Source organism: Larus michahellis, chromosome 1 (genome assembly GCF_964199755.1).
Source record: "Larus michahellis chromosome 1, bLarMic1.1, whole genome shotgun sequence".
NCBI classification, from domain to species: domain Eukaryota; kingdom Metazoa; phylum Chordata; class Aves; order Charadriiformes; family Laridae; genus Larus; species Larus michahellis.
Window position 1 is genome coordinate 72,289,795 of NC_133896.1, and position 18,930 is coordinate 72,308,724.

The 18,930-nt window shown below is 41.9% G+C and overlaps 1 protein-coding gene across 4 annotated transcripts in view; it reads left to right on the forward strand.

Moving 5' to 3' along the window:
* LOC141742768 (solute carrier organic anion transporter family member 1C1-like) overlaps positions 1-18,930 on the forward strand; it is a 37,943-nt gene that overhangs the window by 4,241 nt on the left and 14,772 nt on the right. The window contains exons 1-3 of one of the 4 annotated variants that reach the window (XM_074585910.1): positions 3,550-3,690; positions 16,207-16,361; positions 18,704-18,845. In XM_074585910.1, coding sequence (XP_074442011.1) covers positions 16,230-16,361; positions 18,704-18,845 — 274 coding nt within the window. In that variant the 5' untranslated portion in view covers positions 3,550-3,690; positions 16,207-16,229. Of the gene's footprint in view, positions 1-3,549; positions 3,691-11,916; positions 12,047-16,206; positions 16,362-16,400; positions 16,578-18,703; positions 18,846-18,930 lie in introns of those variants that run through there. The other 3 variants (XM_074585919.1, XM_074585902.1, XM_074585927.1) reach the window with 3 other exon arrangements.

Sequence of the window (18,930 nt, forward strand, 5' to 3'; positions counted from 1 at the left end):
AGAGAGGCAAATACCTTTCATTTTTGAAGGTGAGACTGTTAAAAGAATTGGTTGAGGAGATTTCCCAACCATTGATGTCAGACTTTGAGACCAGAGTGGGACTCACAACTTTGTTAAGACATACCCATGGGCTGTATGCCATGTAAAAATGGTATTCATAAATTTTCATCTTATAGCAAGGACTCTACTTGGCACATATGGGAGAAGACAAGGGTACCAGGCCATGTCACATGATAAGATGTACAACCAGGCCTGGGGCACGTGAGCCAGTGCACATTTTCTCTTCTACGTCCCAGCAAAAATTGCAACTCTCAAATGACATAATACATCTTACTTATAGGCTCATCATTTCTAATCATGTCAAGGAATTCTAACAAGTGAAGGAGGCAAAAAGATGAGGAAACAATGCATTGTTGAAAGAAGCATCAGTATAGGATAAAGTGTCTTCAGGTTACAGACAGTAGAAAGGCTACCCCATCCTTGTGCCACAATTAAATTGCTATGTATGATCCTGTAATCTGAGGGAGTTGCCAAAAGTCAGACAGCAAATGGTGTGAAAGTATCACAAAGAATACATAGGCTGAATAATGATAGGTTGCCTCCTTGTTGTGCTCAAAACAATGAGTAAGATTGACGTATGAAACGACTATTGTAATATTTTTACATAGCAGCATGATTATTATCATCTGAGAGAAAACATTGACAACACTTTGGCTGGTTTGGCTGTTGACAACACAGTTCAACGGTTTAAAACATGCAACTTAACTCTGCATAGCATTGAAACACACAAAAGTTACTCCTCTTGAGAAGCTATGAAGTGCACAGACTCACAAGTAGCTAGGGGTCACAGGGATATTTTAAAAGTATTTGTAAATAGAGAATCATTATTGATAATCACGAGAAATATGAAGAAAGTGAGCACATTTGTTTAACAGAAGAGCATAGGAGGATATTGAAAACTAGCAGGTACAGCATAAATGAACAGAGGTAATGTTTCATCTCGTCAAGAGTAGAATTATGGGGATAGAAGTTTACATAGATTTAAATAGTGACTAGGTGAAGAGGAAAAAATGTATTGAAGGTTCTTTAAAGTGTAAAGACCACCTCAGAAAGCCCAAAGCAAAAAAAAAAAAAATATCCCTGGAGAGTGAAAGAGCATATAAGAAAGCATGGTTATGTATAAGACTACAAGAATGATGAACAGCAAGAGAAATTAGGGCTGGTTGGTGTGGAAAAAAGGTAAGAAAATGGAGAACTGCAAGTGCCATGGGAAGTGTTGCTAGGGATCAGCTGCTCGCCATCTCTTCCATTACAAGTACTAGGGAGCATCAAACCAAGACAGCAGAGGGAATGTTCAAAGCAAAGGAGTTGGCTTTTCACACAACAGCTGTAAAGCTTGAGAAATCCTCACAAGGAAATTTCGCATACATACGTTCAAAGGGAGTCAGGGTAGTTACAGAAAATAAAATGCCATGTGAGTCATTAGATACCTGCCTTTGCCTCCCGGTTCTGCTCAAGACTTCTCTTATATTTTGAAACTAATTGGCTATTGGGAGAGTAGTAGACATATCACACATACTGCTGACTCTAAGCTTTCCCTTGCTTTCCCTCGGCTGTTGCCTGTCAAGGCTTTGAGGGCACCGATGGCCCTGACCTTCCTCCTCTGGGACCCACTTCCACGTCTGCCTATGGGCCCCAGAGCCCCATTTCAGCTCCAGCCTGTGCATGCAGTCCTGATTTGAGCCATTTTGGAGGTTTGCATGTGCTGAGCCCTCTCCCCAGCTCTTCCTGAATTATTGTCTGGGTTTCCGGGCATTGTTCTAGGGCCTGAGTTCTTAACTTGCCTTTGGCTGATGATCACTGGCCTGACACTAAGATCAATGGCTGTTGCTGCCTCGGCTCTCCTTACCCTGATCAGGTGTTGGGCACGCAGCCAGCACAGGGCTGGCCCTCGGCTACCGACTTGTCCCCTCCTCACAGAGCAGCCCCTGTCTGCAAGAGCCTTTGGGCTAGAGGGATTGTAGGTCTGACTCAGGTTGGTTGTCTCTTCTTGTACCCTAGAGGATCATTAAGAAAGTGCTGCATGAGGCAGTTTTTCATCCAGTATTAATCAACTTCTGCAAGAAAGAAAGTCCATAGTCGCCATAAAAATTGTAAGAGCAATTTAAAGGTGGGGCCCTTTAATGGTGATTTAGAGCACTCATTACATTTTAACGATCTTACTTAAGCAACATGTAGTTAATATCATCAGGAGGTTGGTTAAACAACAGCTTGTCACAGATTAATACAGTTCATTGAGTTTTGAAGAGAATAAATACGGAAAGGATTTAGCAGAGAGCAAGAGGAACACATTCTCACAGCTTGATGGTGACCACATCAGGAAACTTTCTCTTGTGGCTGTTGAGCAAGGTGACTTTGAAAGGTTGGTGTACATGGTGGTAACCAGAACCCTCTCCTTGATCTTGTGATGTCACTTCTAAAAGAAGATGCTGAGAAATGGGGGCTGGTTTAGAAAAAAAACCAAAACCCAGTGAAAGTGCTATGTAGTCAGCAAAAATCTGTTTATTTAAGTTTGCAGACAAAGGTAGACTATGTTCCTGTGCCTGGAAATCAAACAGGATAAAACTGCCTTAGAAATAAGATATATATTTTTTTTTCAGTAGAACTGTCTTTGGGATGTTATTGATTTTTCTGTCATGTGTAGTCTTTAAATCGAGACTTGACTGTTCTTCTAAAAGATCTGTTCTAGTGTAACAAGGCAGATGAGCAGCTTAGTGAAGTTGCGTTGTATATAATGCCAAGTATTCAATTAATTGAACCATGATTTTTTTTTCAGTCCTTATATCTCAGGTAATATCCCAGACCATCCAAAGGTGATGGGTGGTTTGCCCTGGGGATTTCACCTGAAGTATACATGTTATGCTATGATGCATCACACGTTTGGACTAGCTCCTACAAAGGCCTAAGTACTCTCACCTGCCAATGACTTGCACACCTTCTATTCTGCGTCTATAATAACAACCCCAAACCAAGCTGCTGATTAAGTCTGAATACGAAGAGCAGCTGTACAATCAGCATTAGAGACTACCCTTTGTGTTTTAAATAGAAAAATAATAAATATCATGAAAACAGCATGTCCTGGTCTACTTTTCCCGAGAAAGGTATATGATGCAAATCAATAACAAAATTATCAATGGGTCCTCATGAAAGACAGAAGCTCCACTGAGCAGTGGAAGGCACAAGCCCCAGACACTAGCCAAGATAGTGACACCAAATCAGCTTGTCAGCATGTCTGTCTGTCTTGTTAGCTCTACAACAAGCTGTAACCAGATGCACTGAAACAGGAGCACCGAGAAACCTTTTCCATTGTTGTAAAATTTTTTCCTGTTCTCAGGATTCCTCTAGTAGCTTATCATTTGCTTAGCTGTACACCATCACTTTTACTCGGTTCGTTAATTAGGAGTTAAATTTTAAAACACATTGATTTCCTTTATTTAGGGATTAGTGTCCCGAGAATAAAAGGGGCTCTAATCAAAGCTGCCTACTGCAGTTGGCCTCTGCCTGGCCGACTGCTCCCTGCTACTGCTGGCTCACCCCTTGCGAACTGGTGCCTTGGCAGCCACTTCTTCTGGTGGGAGTCTGCTGCCACCCTCTGCCTGGAGGAGTCTGCGACAAGCTCCTGCGCTAAAGGTGATTATTTTAGTGTGGCCTTTGTGAGGATTGTTTTTATTCTCGGGAGTAATCAGCAGTTACTGATATCTCAGGGTTCTTATTAAGGGGATTTTTACTATCATGATCCATTTTTTTTCCCCATCAGTGTAAGTTACAGTCATATGGGAGGGCTTGGATAAAAAAAGGATGATAAATGTCTTTTTTCAGGTGTGAGACCATAGCCTTTGATTTGGCTTCAGTAGTTTCCCATTTCCCACTCTGGTACTTTTGGTCAACAGTTCTCGGTTCAAGAAGTCGACTTTGAATACAAATCCTTCCACAGACGGCTTGGACAACAGCAGTCTGAATACAGAAAAATTCTTCTCAGCTGTACAGAAAGTAAAGTATACAAGATATTTTAATTCCAGAAAAGTTATAAATAAATGGTATATACAGGACCGGGAAAAAATGGAGAGAAATTGCTGTGAATTCGTATGTTAGAATGAGGAAACCAAACAAATACTGTTTACTATATGAAAAAGAAAGTGGCAGGTTTTCCTACAGGTTCTATTATTTTCAAATTACAGAGTACATTTAGCTCCATGCCTTTTCATGTTTTTAGAAGTAAAAGGCAAAAAAAACCTTGGGTAGGTCTGCTAATACATCTGAAGACAACCTGAAAATGAAAACCTTGGGAACATCAAAAAACATTGCAAACCAAGAGGGAATACTTATCCGCGCATGGTCACAGCATAGTAGTGGAGTTTGTGACACACCTTGGAAGAAGGATGAGGACACAGGTGTTTGGGTGTATGTGCCCTTGCTGCAACATCATTAACCACTTGGATTAGCAGAAGTACGGTATGCCATCCTGTAATAAAGAGCGGTAAACAAGGGCCAGGATGCCTATCTTGTGACTAGGACATGTCCATCATGGTATAAGAAAACTGCTAGAAGTGGATGGTTGATGCTTTATGCCACAACAGAACATGAAGAATCCCCACCATTGAGAAGAAGAGGCCCATAGCTGTTGTAGGACCATGGTTTTCAAACCCTTGCATGTAATCAATGCTAAGTACATCATCATCTAACTGTGAGGATATGTTTGATTCTCTTAGAGAAATTCCAGGGGGTGGCAGTGTTGTGGATATTTTTTTTTTAATTCAGGTGTAAATCTGATGAACGAAATCACAATGTAACACCATTTTTTTTTCTCTGCAACAATGACTGAAGCCCCCCTTGATGATGTGGTTGATCATTTAGTCATGGAAAACTAAAAATAGTTCTGCACAAAAAAGTTACAAATAAAAGGAATCAATAAAATACCAAAAGAGGTTTATGCAAGATTATGGAACAAATTATCCTTGAAGCCATTATTAGGCACACAGTGGACGGGTGATTGCGAATAGCCAGCATCGATTTATCAAGGGCAAAGCAAGGCCTGACCAAGCTGGTTGCCTTCTACGATGGGATGACTGGTCTGATAGACAAGGGTAGAGCAGTACATCTTGTTTACTGGGACTTTATCAAGACACTTGGGCACTGTCTCTCTTGTTATCCTAGTAGCCAAACAGATGAGAAAAAGTCTACCCACTATAGGGTGGGTAGAAAACTAGAAGATTTGAAATTGTGATCAGCAGTTCAAAGCCCAACAGCTGGTGGCCAGTTGCTAGTGGTGTTCCTCCGCAGTCAATACTGGGGCTGATAATGGTTAACAACAACTTCATTAATGGTTTGGAGAATAAGACTGGACGTGGTCTCAGCAAGTTCATGTGTGGCAACAAACTGAAGAAAGGGGCGGTTCATGCACTGGAGAGCAGAATAGCAGAGGAGGTTTGATGAAGATGGAGAAACAGGATGACAAGAACTCATAAAGTTCAGCAAAGGAAAATGCAAAGTCCTGCACCTGGGATAGAACGAGTCTACTCACAGAATATGTCAAGGGTGTCGACTAGACAGAAAACAGCTTGGCACAAAAGGACCTTTGGGTCCTGGTGGTCCGTGAGTTAAACCGACTCAGGAGATGGTGTCCTGGATTCATCTGGGAGAGTGTTAATTTTCTTTCTAGTGGCTGCTCTGTTTTGGATTTAGTATGACAATAATGTTGATAACACATATTGTTTTAGTGTTTTGGATTTAGTATGAGAATAATGTTGATAACACATATTGTTTTAGTTGTTGCTAAGTAATGTTTATATGAAGTCAAGGACTTTTTCAGCTTCCCTTAGAAGCTGAGAGGGAGCATAGACAGGACAAGCTGGCCAAAGGAATATTGCGTGTTGTGCTCAGTATATAAATGGGGGTTCGCTGCAGGGCAGGAATCTGTGATCGCTGCTCGGGATGGGATCGGCAATTGATCATTGGGTCGTGAGCAATTGTATTGCATCACTTATTTTGTATATTCTTTCATTATTGTTACTATTGTCTTCTCTTCCATTACTGTTCTATGAAACTGTCTTTATCTCACTCACAATGTTTCCTTTTTTTCCAATTCTCTTCCCCCATCCCACTTGGGGGGGCAGGGAGTGAGTGAACGGCTGTGAGGTGCTTATGTGCCGGCTGGGGTTAAAGCACAATGGTCCTTTTTGGCACCCAACATGGGGCACCACAGGTTGCAATAATGACAAATCTGACTAGAATGCATTAGAACAATTTTTTTAAAAGCATTCATTATATTAGGTTAATAGTGGCTGATCACAATGTTGATTTATTTGCCCTTGATGTTGCAGTGCTTGTTCTCGGAGTTGTGCTACGTAACAGCTTGCTTGCTGTATTTGTTCCCTGTTGTGCTGTTTATCACCTCTGGGAACCGGGTCAAGATTATCATTTTGCTGTAGTTTGTAATTCTGGCTTATCTAATGATAAAATTTTTGGTCATGACACTAATCTGCTAGTTGTACTCAGCATTGCCATCACCTCCATACTTCAGGAGCCATCTATCGGAAACTATTAATAATTGCACTTCTTAATTCTTCTCCTTGGAAAGCCAATCTGTGGGGGAGACACCTTCCTTCTCCAGGTTAATTACAATAGCTTTTGAGAATGTTGAATATCCTTGGAATGTTCAAACCAGCTTGTTCCTGTTGCTATGTCTCCTGAAAGTGATGCAGGTCTTGTTCAGGGTTAAACAACTATTTAAGGGTACCACTCAGAGATCGACCTCTGCAACAGGCATTGCAGCTACTCAAACCCCAGTGACAGGTACTGCAGCTACTGAAACCCCAGCCACAAGCACTGCAGCCACTCCAACCCTTGCAACGAGCACCTCAGCTACTCAAACCGTAGGCATCGCGGCTACTCACACCCTGGCAACAGGCGCTGTGGCTACTGAACCAGAGAACCAACCCATGCCAATATCAGTCACCCCAATACAGAAGAAGAAATACACAAAAAAATTAGATAACAGAGGTAAAGATGAATGAGGGTCATCACGAGAACAGGAGGAAGAACCAGAGGTGATCACTTGATCCTTATCCCTGGGTGAGCTGCAAGATTTACAGAAAGACTTCCGTTCTCCTCCAGACAAACACATCGTGACCTGAGTGTTCCAATGCTGGGATAATGGGACCGGTAGCTTGGAATTAAAGGGTAGGGAAGCCAAGCAGCTAGGATCCCTGTCTAGAAAAGCGGGTATTGACAAGGCAATTGGAAGAAGGACACAAGCCCTCAGCCTCTGGAGACAACTTCCGGTAGCCGTGAAGGAGAAGTATCACTTTAAGGAAGATATTATATGTCACCCAGGCAAGTGGACCACCATGGAAAGAGGTATCCAGTACCTGAGGCAATTAGCTACGCAGGAGCCAACTTATTACGACCTGGACAATCTGCAGTTGCCCACAGATCTAGATGAAGTCCATTGTACCTAACCCATGTGGCAGAAGTTTGTACAGAGCACACCATCGTCATATGCCAACTCATTGGCCACTCTCAGCTGGAACGAAGAAGCACCAGCGGCGTATGTAGTGGCTGGCCAGTGCCAGCAATATGAAGAAAATGTTTCTACTTTCCTATGGGCCTGTGTCTTGGCTCTGGCAAGACTGTCCAAAAAATCTGAAAACCTGTTTGAAAAACTGTTATGGGAAGTTCGGCAACTCAAAGAGGGTATGTCGAATTCCCCGCCTGTACAGACCAATAATATCTCAGCTATTAGGAGTAAGATTTCTTCTGCTCAAGAGAGAGGATATAGAGGGTACACACCATGAGGCACCCTATGGTTTTACCTGCATGACCATGGAGAGGACATGAGGAAGTGGGATGGAAAGCCTACCTCAACCCTAAAGGCATGGGTACATGAGTTGCAAGGAAAAAGAATCACAAATGGGGGTTCTTTCAGGAAAACTGCAGCTCCAGTTTCCAGAGAGCAGCTCCCTAGACAAAGCAGAAAGGCTTCTGATCCTCTTGAAGGAATTTCCGATTTGTATTTACAAGAAGTGAGTAACAAGGATGGGAACCCATGAGTGCCACACAAACGCATTCATCGGTAATGAACACTATGATCAGAATAAATGAAACAGGAAATAGTTCATGCAGTAGCCCTGGGGACACTTCTAGGCAGGGCAAGATGTTAAAAATGTGCTCTACACCGCAACCAGGGAGAATGGCCCTACCAGGAGCCTCTGACAGAAAGCACCAGGGAAGACTTCAGGTCGACCCCTAGGGTTTTGGAGTCGGTGATACAGAGGATATGAGGCCTGCTACACTCCAAATGAAAAAGAAATATTGGCAGCATATGAAGGGGTCCAAGCTGCTTTGGAAGTCATTGGTACAGAAGCACAGCTCCTTTTAGCACCCTGACTGTTGGTGCTGGGCTGGATGTTGAACGGGAGGGTCCCCTGTACACATCTTGCAACTGATGTTATGTGGAGTAAGTATGTCGCACCGATCACACAAAAAACTCGAATAGGAAACCGCAGTTTCCCAGGAATCTTGGAAGAGAACATGGACTGGCCAGAAGGCAAAGATTCTGGAATATCTCCAGAAGAGGAGGTGGCGTGCTGAAGAGGCCCCATCGTGTAACAAACTACCAGAAAAATGAGAAGCAATATGCTCTGTTCACTGATGGGTCCTGTCGTATTGTAGGAAAACACAGAAGGTGGAAGGCTGCTGTGTGGACACCATTGCACATGTTACTCATGAAAGTGAAACACGCGCTGTAATTAAGCAAGCCAAGTGGTTAAAGCCTCTCTGGTATGGAGGATGATGGCTGAAATATAAATATGGGAAGGCCTGGCAAATTAATTGTATCTCACTCCCACAAACCCACCAAGGCAAGTGCCATGTGCTTACAATGGTCGAAGCAACCACCAGTGGCTGGAAACATATCCCGTGCCCTGTGCCACTGCCCAGAACACTATCCTGGGCCTTGAAAAGCAAGTTTTATGGCGACACACTCATCCCAGAGAGAACTGATATAGACAACGGGACTTATTTCCAAAACAACCTTACAGACACCTGGGCCAAAGAGCATGGCATTGAATGGGTATATCACACCCCCTATGATACACCTGCCCCCGGGAAAATCAAATGGTACAATGGACTGTTACTTAACACCAGAGGATCTACCAGTTGAGCTGGCCCTGTCCAATCAAAACTTTCACATACTGTGGAAGGAGATAAGGTCCCCGTAGTGCACGTGAAGATTATGTTAGGGAAAAAAGTATGGGTTATTCTTGCCACGGGCCAAGGCAAAGCCATCCACGGGATTGCTTTTGCTCAAGGACCTGCATGCACTTAGTGGGTGATGTGGAAGGATGGGGAAGTCCGACGTGTTTCTCAAGGGGATTCGATTTTGGATGAAAATATCCAATTAATTAAATTGTATGATGTTAATTGCTAAATTACAACTATAAGTCATTGCTACTATGGTTGGTATATGCTATATCAATGGTATTACAGTAAGAATTGCCCAAATTAATGAAGAGTGAACTTTGATGAAACCTAGCGAACTGCAGAGTTGAATGAACCAGAACTGGCTTCAGCAACTTGCATCCGGCAACTTCCTCGAGATGACATCTTCAGCCCACAAACCATGGGCGGACTGTGCCAGGTTCACCAGTTGCAAGCTCCAGATGCAGCATGCAGCAATCCGACACCACACACTCTCTCTCCTGCCCTGAGGGACAGTTACAACAGATGAAGCCCAAAGCCATGGACTAAATGAACTCAACAGACATTTTAGAGGGATGACCCATAGACTAAGGGAATGATATCTGTGTGTGTGTGGATGGAAAAGTGTAGGACCTGGGTATGAAATAGGTTGTATAGAATAAGGGGTGGATACTGTCCCAGTTTCATCTGGGATCGAGTTCATTATCTTTCTAGTAGCTGCTGTGTTTTAGGTATAGTATGAGAATAATGTTGATAACACATATTGTTTTAGTTGTTGCTAAGTAATGTTTATATGAAGTCAAGGACTTTTCAGCTTCCCATAGAAGCTGAGAGGGACCATAGACAGCAAGCTGGCCAAAGGAATGTTCCTGGGCATCATCTCAATGCATGTGGAGGAAACAAAAGCTATCGGAAGTAGTCAACATGGATTCACCAAGGGGAAATCACATCTGACTAAGCTGATAGGCTTCTGTGATGGAATGACTGGATGGATAGATGAGGGGAGAGCAGTGGATGTTGTCTACCTTGACTTCAGCAAGGTGTTGGACACAGTCTCCCGCAGCATCCTCGTAGGGAAGCTTAGGAAGTGTGGGTTAGGTGAATGGACAGTGGGGTGGATTGAAAACTGGTTGAAAGACAGAGCTCAGAGGGTCGTGATTGGAGGTCAGTGACAAGTGGTGTTCCCCATGGGTCAGTACTGGGTCCAGTCCTGTTCAACATATTCATCAATGACCTGGATGAAGGGATAGAGTGCACCCTCAGCAAGCTTGAAATTACACCTGGAACACGTATACATGTTTAGCCATGCACATTGATGAAATATGGATCCAGATAGAAAGCACTGTAGCCAAGGGCTTCAAGGACGTGTTGCAGAATCAAGAGAGCCTATTTTTCAAGAAATTATTAAGCATTATTACCTTGTTTACCTAGTAAAACAGGTTGAAAAACTGTGCTCTCTTCATTTATGATCACAGTTGAGTCCTAAGTATCAGATTAAGAGGAAGAGCTTTTAAATTTAAACGACCCTGTCAGTTCAAAACCAGAATATAATTTGACCATGACTGGAAGTGGATGGAGTGGGAAGGAATGCAACTCTTACTGCTCTCAAGGCAGGGCTTGGCCTTTTCCCAAAAGGTGCTTTAGAGTTTGCAGACTGGATTTGTGATCTGGATTCCTCCTGCATTCTTATTTTATAATTTTACTAATACTTGCAGTTGAATTGCCCTGACATACAGCTTTGGAGTGACTACCCTTTTCTTGATGATGATGTCTGTTGTTCTAGGAAGCTAAAGGGAACCGCCTGGTTGAGAGTCGTAAAAGTCATGAGCAGTGCAAGGTATTGCTGATAACAGTATTGAAAGCAAAATTTAATTAAGATTATCCAAAGGTCAGCATTACTAAGTAGGTTGTAATTGTTCATAGCAAGTAAAAGAATGGGCGTGGCGACGGTGGTAGGGAAGGGCACACTAACTACAAGGAATGGCACATTTTGGTGTAACACCCAGGCAGACAGTAGTCACGGTTCACATAATTTAAGAATGACTTTTCTTTCAACTAGAATCCCTCTCAGGAATCATGCATAATGCACAATCAGGGCACAATCAAATAAAATGCTTCTCAGGAAATCAGTTCAGGTTTCTTTGAACTAGAGCTGTAAGTGGGTAAAGGGCTGCTCCAAAGTGCACATAGCCCCAATATACTTTCACATTGGGTTTGCCTGTACTGTTAATAGCACTGAAATATAAACCTGAATAGTGTTCTAAGCACGAATGTTTCTTGAACACGTAGTTTGTTCAGTACACCCAAGGCATTATATTTTCTCTTCCTGCAAGTCCTTGGCTGGCTCTAGCAGGTCTTAGCTGAATGGACTTCAGCCATAGACCTTGAAAATAAATCTTCACACCAAAATACGTTTTAGTTATCAGCAACCAGGAACAATTCTAAAGTTGGCACACCCCATTTTTAAATGCCAGGAAGGTACAAACTATTATAATATCGAGAAGCTCAGGAAAAAAGGTGTTTCACGGGAGTGTACAAAAAGAATACATGTGCACATTTTCTACCTAATTAATTTTTGACCACTGTGGATAAACATGTATTTTGGGAACTTTAACAGAGGGCAGAACTGGGAGGAGACAAGATTGAAACTCCCTAAACCATAGTTTGTGTTGGAAGTTAATGATTCTTCTACCAAGTGTCAGCACAGCCTTGCTTAAGGAGAGAATACTCCGACTTTTGAGCATTTGTGTGGTAGTATAACTGCTGTTGTTGTGGATACAGAACCTAGGTAGGAACCTCTTTAATATTCTTTTTGTTTTTCTTAACCTTAAAATGTTGCCATTTAGTGTTTGCAGCTAATGAACGTTACCTGTGTAGTACTAGTTGCATTTCCTGTGACCAAGAACACCAGTAACATTCCTGTTGTAAATGTCAGTGCTTTAATGATGGCATCATACATTTATTTGCATGTGTGTCTCTGAACAGTGAGCATCTTATGTCTTGAACAATGCAAGCAGCATTGAGGCCAGCACAGCACTGTGATATTAATTTTTCATATTAGGTTAACTTTAAAGGTCTTATTACGATTTCTTAATGTATTTGAAAATCAATAAAACAATCAGATTAGCTCTGCAGTTAGTGTAATTCGATACAGTTCCCTAAACTACTGGATGAAATGTGGCTCCTGATTTGTGATTTTTTAGTCTACTGGATGGTGGTATAGCCCCCGAGAGTGCAACTGCAGTGAGAAACATCCCAAGGACTTACAGTGTGTTCACTGGATTCTGAAAATTCCTCAAACATCATTGTATCTTTCTTTCATAAGAGCCTACAAAATCTGTAGCAAACTGTTATCTTGACCTTCATAAACTAATTACCTGTTATTCAGGCTAAGATGTTTAAATTGTTGCTCTTATTGATTATAATTTGCATATAATTAAGGGGTGGAAAACCAAGCCTGATTTTTTTTAATGTTCACTGAGGAATAGATCTACCTAACAGTCACAGTTTGGCCATGGCCCCTGTAAGGTCGTATACCCTGAAGCACTGAAGAAGTCTGCGGCTGTTCTTTGCAAGGCTAGCTTCTGTCCTCTGGAACAATCTCGTAAGGTGCCTCATGCTTCCCATGACACTTTGAAAGCTCCCAGCTGCCACCAACGCAAATGACCCACACTGATTTTTAGTTAAGACCCTTGATCTTCGCCCACCCAAAGTGTTTCTCAGAAGACGACTGTACTGAGCATAAGACCAAATGAGTTTGTCAAATGTTCTGTGGGTATGATGCAGAAGTGATGAAAAAAGTGTTAACTTTCATTCTCACGGGGGGTTTTGGTGTGGTTTTTTTTATCTTATGCATGCTTTTGGGGAAAGGATTGTTTTGTTCCCTTGAGAAGGAAGTCAGGGTTTTTTTGTTTAGGTTGATTGGCTACTTAAACAACACCAGTATGTTATTTGATTGATCTCGTCTTTCTGCAAATGCAACTACTTTGGGTCATCGCTACAGCAGAATGGCTTGTGCAGGCAAAGCTTTAGAGAAGTCATATTAGTGAAAGCTTCATACTTTGCCTTTGCCCGTAACCAGATGCTTGGTATATTAAACATGGAAGAAAACCCACTAGTGAAATAAATCTAAAATAGCGGCTTTATCAATTGCTGAAATTGTCAGGCTTAGCAGCTAATGTATGTTGACACCAATTGTGAATCGATCTTTTATCTTTTTTCCTAACCTTCTTGTGGCATACCACTTCCCCAGCCTTGATCTCTTCTATCTCCAGCAGATTTCCATATAAGGCAGGGTCAACTGAGGATGGGAGGAGATGCTGCCAGCAGCCCCAAATATTGATCCTTGCACATAGCTCGCTCTAACATTTCTCCAGCACAATTGCATCCTCTTTTTGCTTCCTTCCCACTGACAGGAGTTGGTCACCCCTGTTCTTGCCTGGGACTCCTTCCCCTGGATCACTGGAGGAGCTGACTCCTAACAGTGCTGAGCCAATTAACTTCCACCTTCTAGCTGGCTTCACACTTTTCTGTGTTCATCAAGCATCTTTTGCCCCACAAAGATGTATTTTAGTTTATTTTTCTTCTCTTTTTTTTTTATCCTTTATCTTGCCTGGTACCCTGAGGGCCTCTGGATGCCCTTTTCACTATGATTCGTAGAATCATAGACTCATCAAATGTGTTGGGTTGGAAGGGACCTTTAAAGGTCATCTTTAAAACCCCCTGCAGTAAGCAGGGACATCTTTAACTAGATCAGATTGCTCAGAGCCTCATCAAGCCTGGCCTTGAATGTCTCCAGGGATGGGGCCTCCACCACCTCGCTGGGAAACCTGTTCCAGTGTCTCACCCCCTTCATTGTAGAGAACTTCATCCTAATGTCTAATCTAAACCAACCCTGCTCCAGTTTAAAACCATTGCCCCTCGTCCTATCGCTACAAGCCCTTGCAAACAGCCCCTCCCCAGCTTTCTTGTAGGCCCTCTTTGTTTGCATCTAACTGCTCAACCTGGTCTTTGATATTTACTACTCGCGCTTTCAGTCTTACCGTCCTCTCTTCTTGTGCTTTCACAGTCTTTCTCTGAAACATGTACTGGGATAGCCTGCTAATACCTAAACTTCTTCTGTTACGTGTACCTAACTGCCTTTCTCTTTTCACTACTTTGCCCCGTATTTCTATCTTCATGTTTCTCTGCTTTCACTTCTTCCCTCCTTATATTGAGATGCTAAGTCTTGTTGTACCTTCAAACTCTCAAAAGTCACTTTAGTCCTGTGACCTGAAATGTCATGCTACCTCAGCATTTTATTGTAGTCCTTAATATAGGACTTAATGTAGTCCTTAATATAGAGAAGGGAAAGGAAAGGAGTTTTTCGTGCCAGCATTAGTACCTAAGGCATGCTCATGAACTTAAGCCCAAGAAACTCCTAAATTGTTTAAATCTCTATATGGTGTTTGACTAAAACATCCTTAGGTATTAACCATCTTCCACCTGACTGAAGAAAAATGTGCTTCACCATCGTGCATTAGGGCAATGCCTATCCTTTAAATGGTCTGAAAAATGTTACTCTGCCATATGGCCTGTAGCAGAGCAATTTGCAATTGCAGATGGACGTTTTCCAGCATCGGAAAAGTTCATCCAACCTTTTTCAGCTCCATTCAAGCATGGAAAACCTCTCTTTGTGTGATTGCCCCTCCTCCCCACCCCCCCTTCACTCTTTTCTCAAATGAGGACGCTACTGTGGAAGGTGAAATAAATCAGTTCCCGTGAGCTACATTTTCTGAGTTCTGACTTGGGGCTATTAGTTTCAATACTCCCAATACTCCTGTCTCTCTTGTGTGTCAGGATGTGCAGATCTGAAGAGGATTTGTTTCAAGGGACCCATTTTTTCTGAGGGTCTCTGCAGTGGCATCTGAATCTTACTTCAGAAATCCGTTCTGTTTGTAGTTGGAGTTGCGCAAACGGGCAAGTGTTTTCATTCTTTAAGTAAACTTTGCAAATAGATACATAGACTTCCCTTACAGCTTTTCACTGCAGTATTCTTTTTAATTGCTTACCCATCTCTCAGATATTCAGAAATTGCTTACCCATTTCTCAGTTTTAAAAAAGTGAGAAAAGAAAAAGTTGAACTATTGTACTGTTCGTTGCAATGAAACCAAATTGAACTTAATCGTGAAACAAGGCTTTCAACAATAAAAAAATATGTTACATCCAAGGAAGGGAAAGATTTGTCACCCATGGCTACAGGGTGTGCTCTTCCCAGGGGAAGTGGAGCAGTTCTGCTGAACTGCTGAGTTGCAGATGATTTCATGCATCAGGGGATATAGACAGCACTCTGCAAACAGAAGGGGATTAGGGATACCCTGAATGCTATTGCATGAAGACAAAAAAAATAAACTCCTTATAGGAGGTCAGGTAGCTAAAATAATTGTTTTGTCATTAAGAATGGCTTCCAACAGGCCAGCGTAAAGGAATAAGTCAGGTGGCACAGTGTTAGTACAGAGACCTTACCAAAACAATGATTGAGTCCTAAGCCACGCAGTCTGCAAATTCAGAGCTTCACTAGGACCCCCTGTGTTTCAGCACTGATGCTTTGTTGACCCTTGTAGTTTATTTTTGGACAGAGACTTTGTCCCTTACTCTTCTGTGGGAATTGTCTTTTCAGCATTAAAAGTCATTCTAGACCAAAACAAGGAGGGGGGAAGTGGGGGGCAGTGGGGAGAGTGAAGACTATTTCATTTGAAAAGGAAGATGTCAAAACAAGGCACTACAGAATTTAAACAAATATACACTTTGAAACACCCAAGTCATTGAACCAAATCCTTTCCAATGAAAAGGTCCAGTTTCAACATCTCAGCATTTTCCTGTAACTACTGGTAATCAGAAAGGTCCTTAAGCAACTCTTCTTTGGCGTATGTGTTCTTGTATTTATTATTGTCTTTCTTTTGGGTTCAGATCGCTCACTAAAGAAATCAACCATGACAGTGGAAACCGAATCCAGCAACATTGATGACTCAAATCAGGAAGCAGATCCTGCCCAGGTTTTGGATGACGAAGCAGACAAAAATCTACCAGTCAAAAAGAAGACTTCCTGTTGCACTGGCTTGAAGGTTTGGTGCCATATCAATATCACCACAAATTGCTGTTGTCATATGTTAAGAAATATTGTTCAAGATATGACATGACCATTACTTCATTCCTGTTCCCCCTACCTTTACTTGAACTGGATGCACACTCGAGCTACAGGGAAGGTTTGGATGTTGTCTTTGTCCTAAAGAAAAGAAAAAATTCCTGACTCAACATATTTACTCTCAAGTCACTCACAGGTAGAGCACCTTTTTAGTCATTGGAGAGAGGTAGCAACCTCCAGTGGAAGGCTTGAAGCATCCTAAAATAGGCGGCTCTGATACCCTGTTGTCTGGCGGTTGCTATCACCGCCCATTCTTGTAGGCCCAAAATAGGGTGAGGCAAAATGTATTCTGGGACTTTTATCTAATTCATTGCTGTAGGTGGAACAGTCCACTGATTCACACAAGTATCCAAGCTTCAGGAGCGCACAAGAAGAACTTAAAGAACAAACCAAGTAATGTAATGAGAATTTTGCTTTCATGTTAAAGCCTTAGTATTTATTGATTCCGGCTGAGCTGCAAATACTACAAGGGCAAGATTTCTTTTGATGGTGGTGTGTTTGGGTTTATGTTTTGACTACTTCAGCCAGCTTCATCTCAGGTTAAATTCCATAGTCTCAGTGGAGTTGCGATCAGGGACACATCTATAAAATGAAAAATTAATGGAAAAAATAATAGGTAATTGCAAGCTTCTCAAACACCCAAAATAGCTGGTCTCAAGTAGCAGGCAAAGGTTGCGAAGTTTTTTATTTTACCTGACTTACATTTGTCACCCATATACACTTGGAAAAACAGAGTCTGTTTCTCTCCGGGAAACTCACAGGACTAACTTTGCCATCATGTATGTGGGCAAAGCTGCACAACTGTGGATCTGTGTCTAACTTACTGTATCTGCTTAACAGACACAATACCCTGGATGTAATAAAAGACAAACTGATATTGTCCTTCACCTTCCCATCAAATGTTCTGTTGTTTACCTTGGATGGCATTTTCAAACCCAAAATACCCAATTAATTTTTTTTTCTGTTTTCATGCTTATTTCACCATGAAATCATGGTGATTTCAGCCAAAACCCATAAAAGCACTGCTGGCATAGGGCAAGAAATGAGGTTCTCACAGACCTTTTGCCAGTCAAGCTCAGGAAAAATAAAACATGTCAGGGCAAAGCCTGCACTTGTGAGATTTTTCTCTTGATTCCTGATAAGAAGAGTGTAAATATACCTATTTTCAAGTTTTTCTTCCAGGACCAGCTTCATTTCCTAAAGTAGACAGTATTGCAAAGTCTAAATCTATATTTACTTTTGTTTACTTACCCAATGTTGTGTTGTATTGGAACTTTTACCCAGTGAGCAATAAGTCTATTTGTTTTTTAAACTATGTTGAAATAGTTGGATAATATTTAAACAAACTTAGTTTAACTTTTTGTCAAATACATCTTTATTTGCAAAAGCCACAATGTGTGTTGGTGGAAGGAACTATAAAATTACAAAGAATATTAAGCTTTTCTTTATGACGTATATGGCACACAGGTGACAGAGCCATAATCCACACATTTCAAAATATATCATTTGAGACAGAGATTAACTCAATCGGTCTTTACCACCTTCCACATATGGGAATATCATAAAAAAAACTTGCATAAGGCCTTTACTTTGATGCCATGGCTATCTATACATTTGAGTTAGGACCAGTTATGAACTGGCCTAAAATACGTGACGTGTCTCAAGCAGAAGATAACTGGGACTAAGATTAGTTTTAGGTTGGGCTACTGTCAGTAAATTTATCTTGACGAGGTATTTTACCTCTGGCAAATTTTACATTTCTGCAACACCTAGAAATTTAGAAATCCCACCATTTTAGCTGCCCAACACTGGGCCTCAGCTTTTTGACAAATTTAACCTCAAGATGTCAGTAAGGTAAGCAGTCCCCAATGAGCTGTTTGTCAAATTTAAGTTTCACAATCCATAGGATCTCTACTTTGGAAAACCTCTGGCCAGCTATGCGGGGAAGATCAGGCTTTCTGGTCATTAAGTGGCCATTGCAACCCTGAACCCTGAAGCAAACAGCTGCTCTGAGTGCAGCACCTAGAACCAGCCCTCTCCAGCAGGGAAAACCAGGTCAGGAGCAGACATTGCTGAGAGATCACTCTGGTGCTCCATAGCATTAGGGTACGTGAAAATTCGCACACAACATCGTCGCTGCAATTTGAGTAACAAGTGTACACCATGATGATGATTGCTCCACAGAGTTTTACATGTATTCGATCCCTCTGTGACCAGTTTCCCTACCTCTGCCTCCCATTTTCTGTCTTAATCTTTCCTCAGGCATTTCTCGCTGCTTTATCATTCAGCTACTTGAGTAAAACTTTGTCTGGTACGATTATGAAAAGCTCTATCACTCAGATTGAACGAAGGTTTGACCTGACATCCTCTACTGTTGGTTTCGTCGATGGGAGCTTTGAGATGGGTAATTGACATTCCATAACATGCAGAAAACTGTTCCGAGAAATACGAGGCACAGCATCTGGCATTAATTTTCGTTCATTAACTTC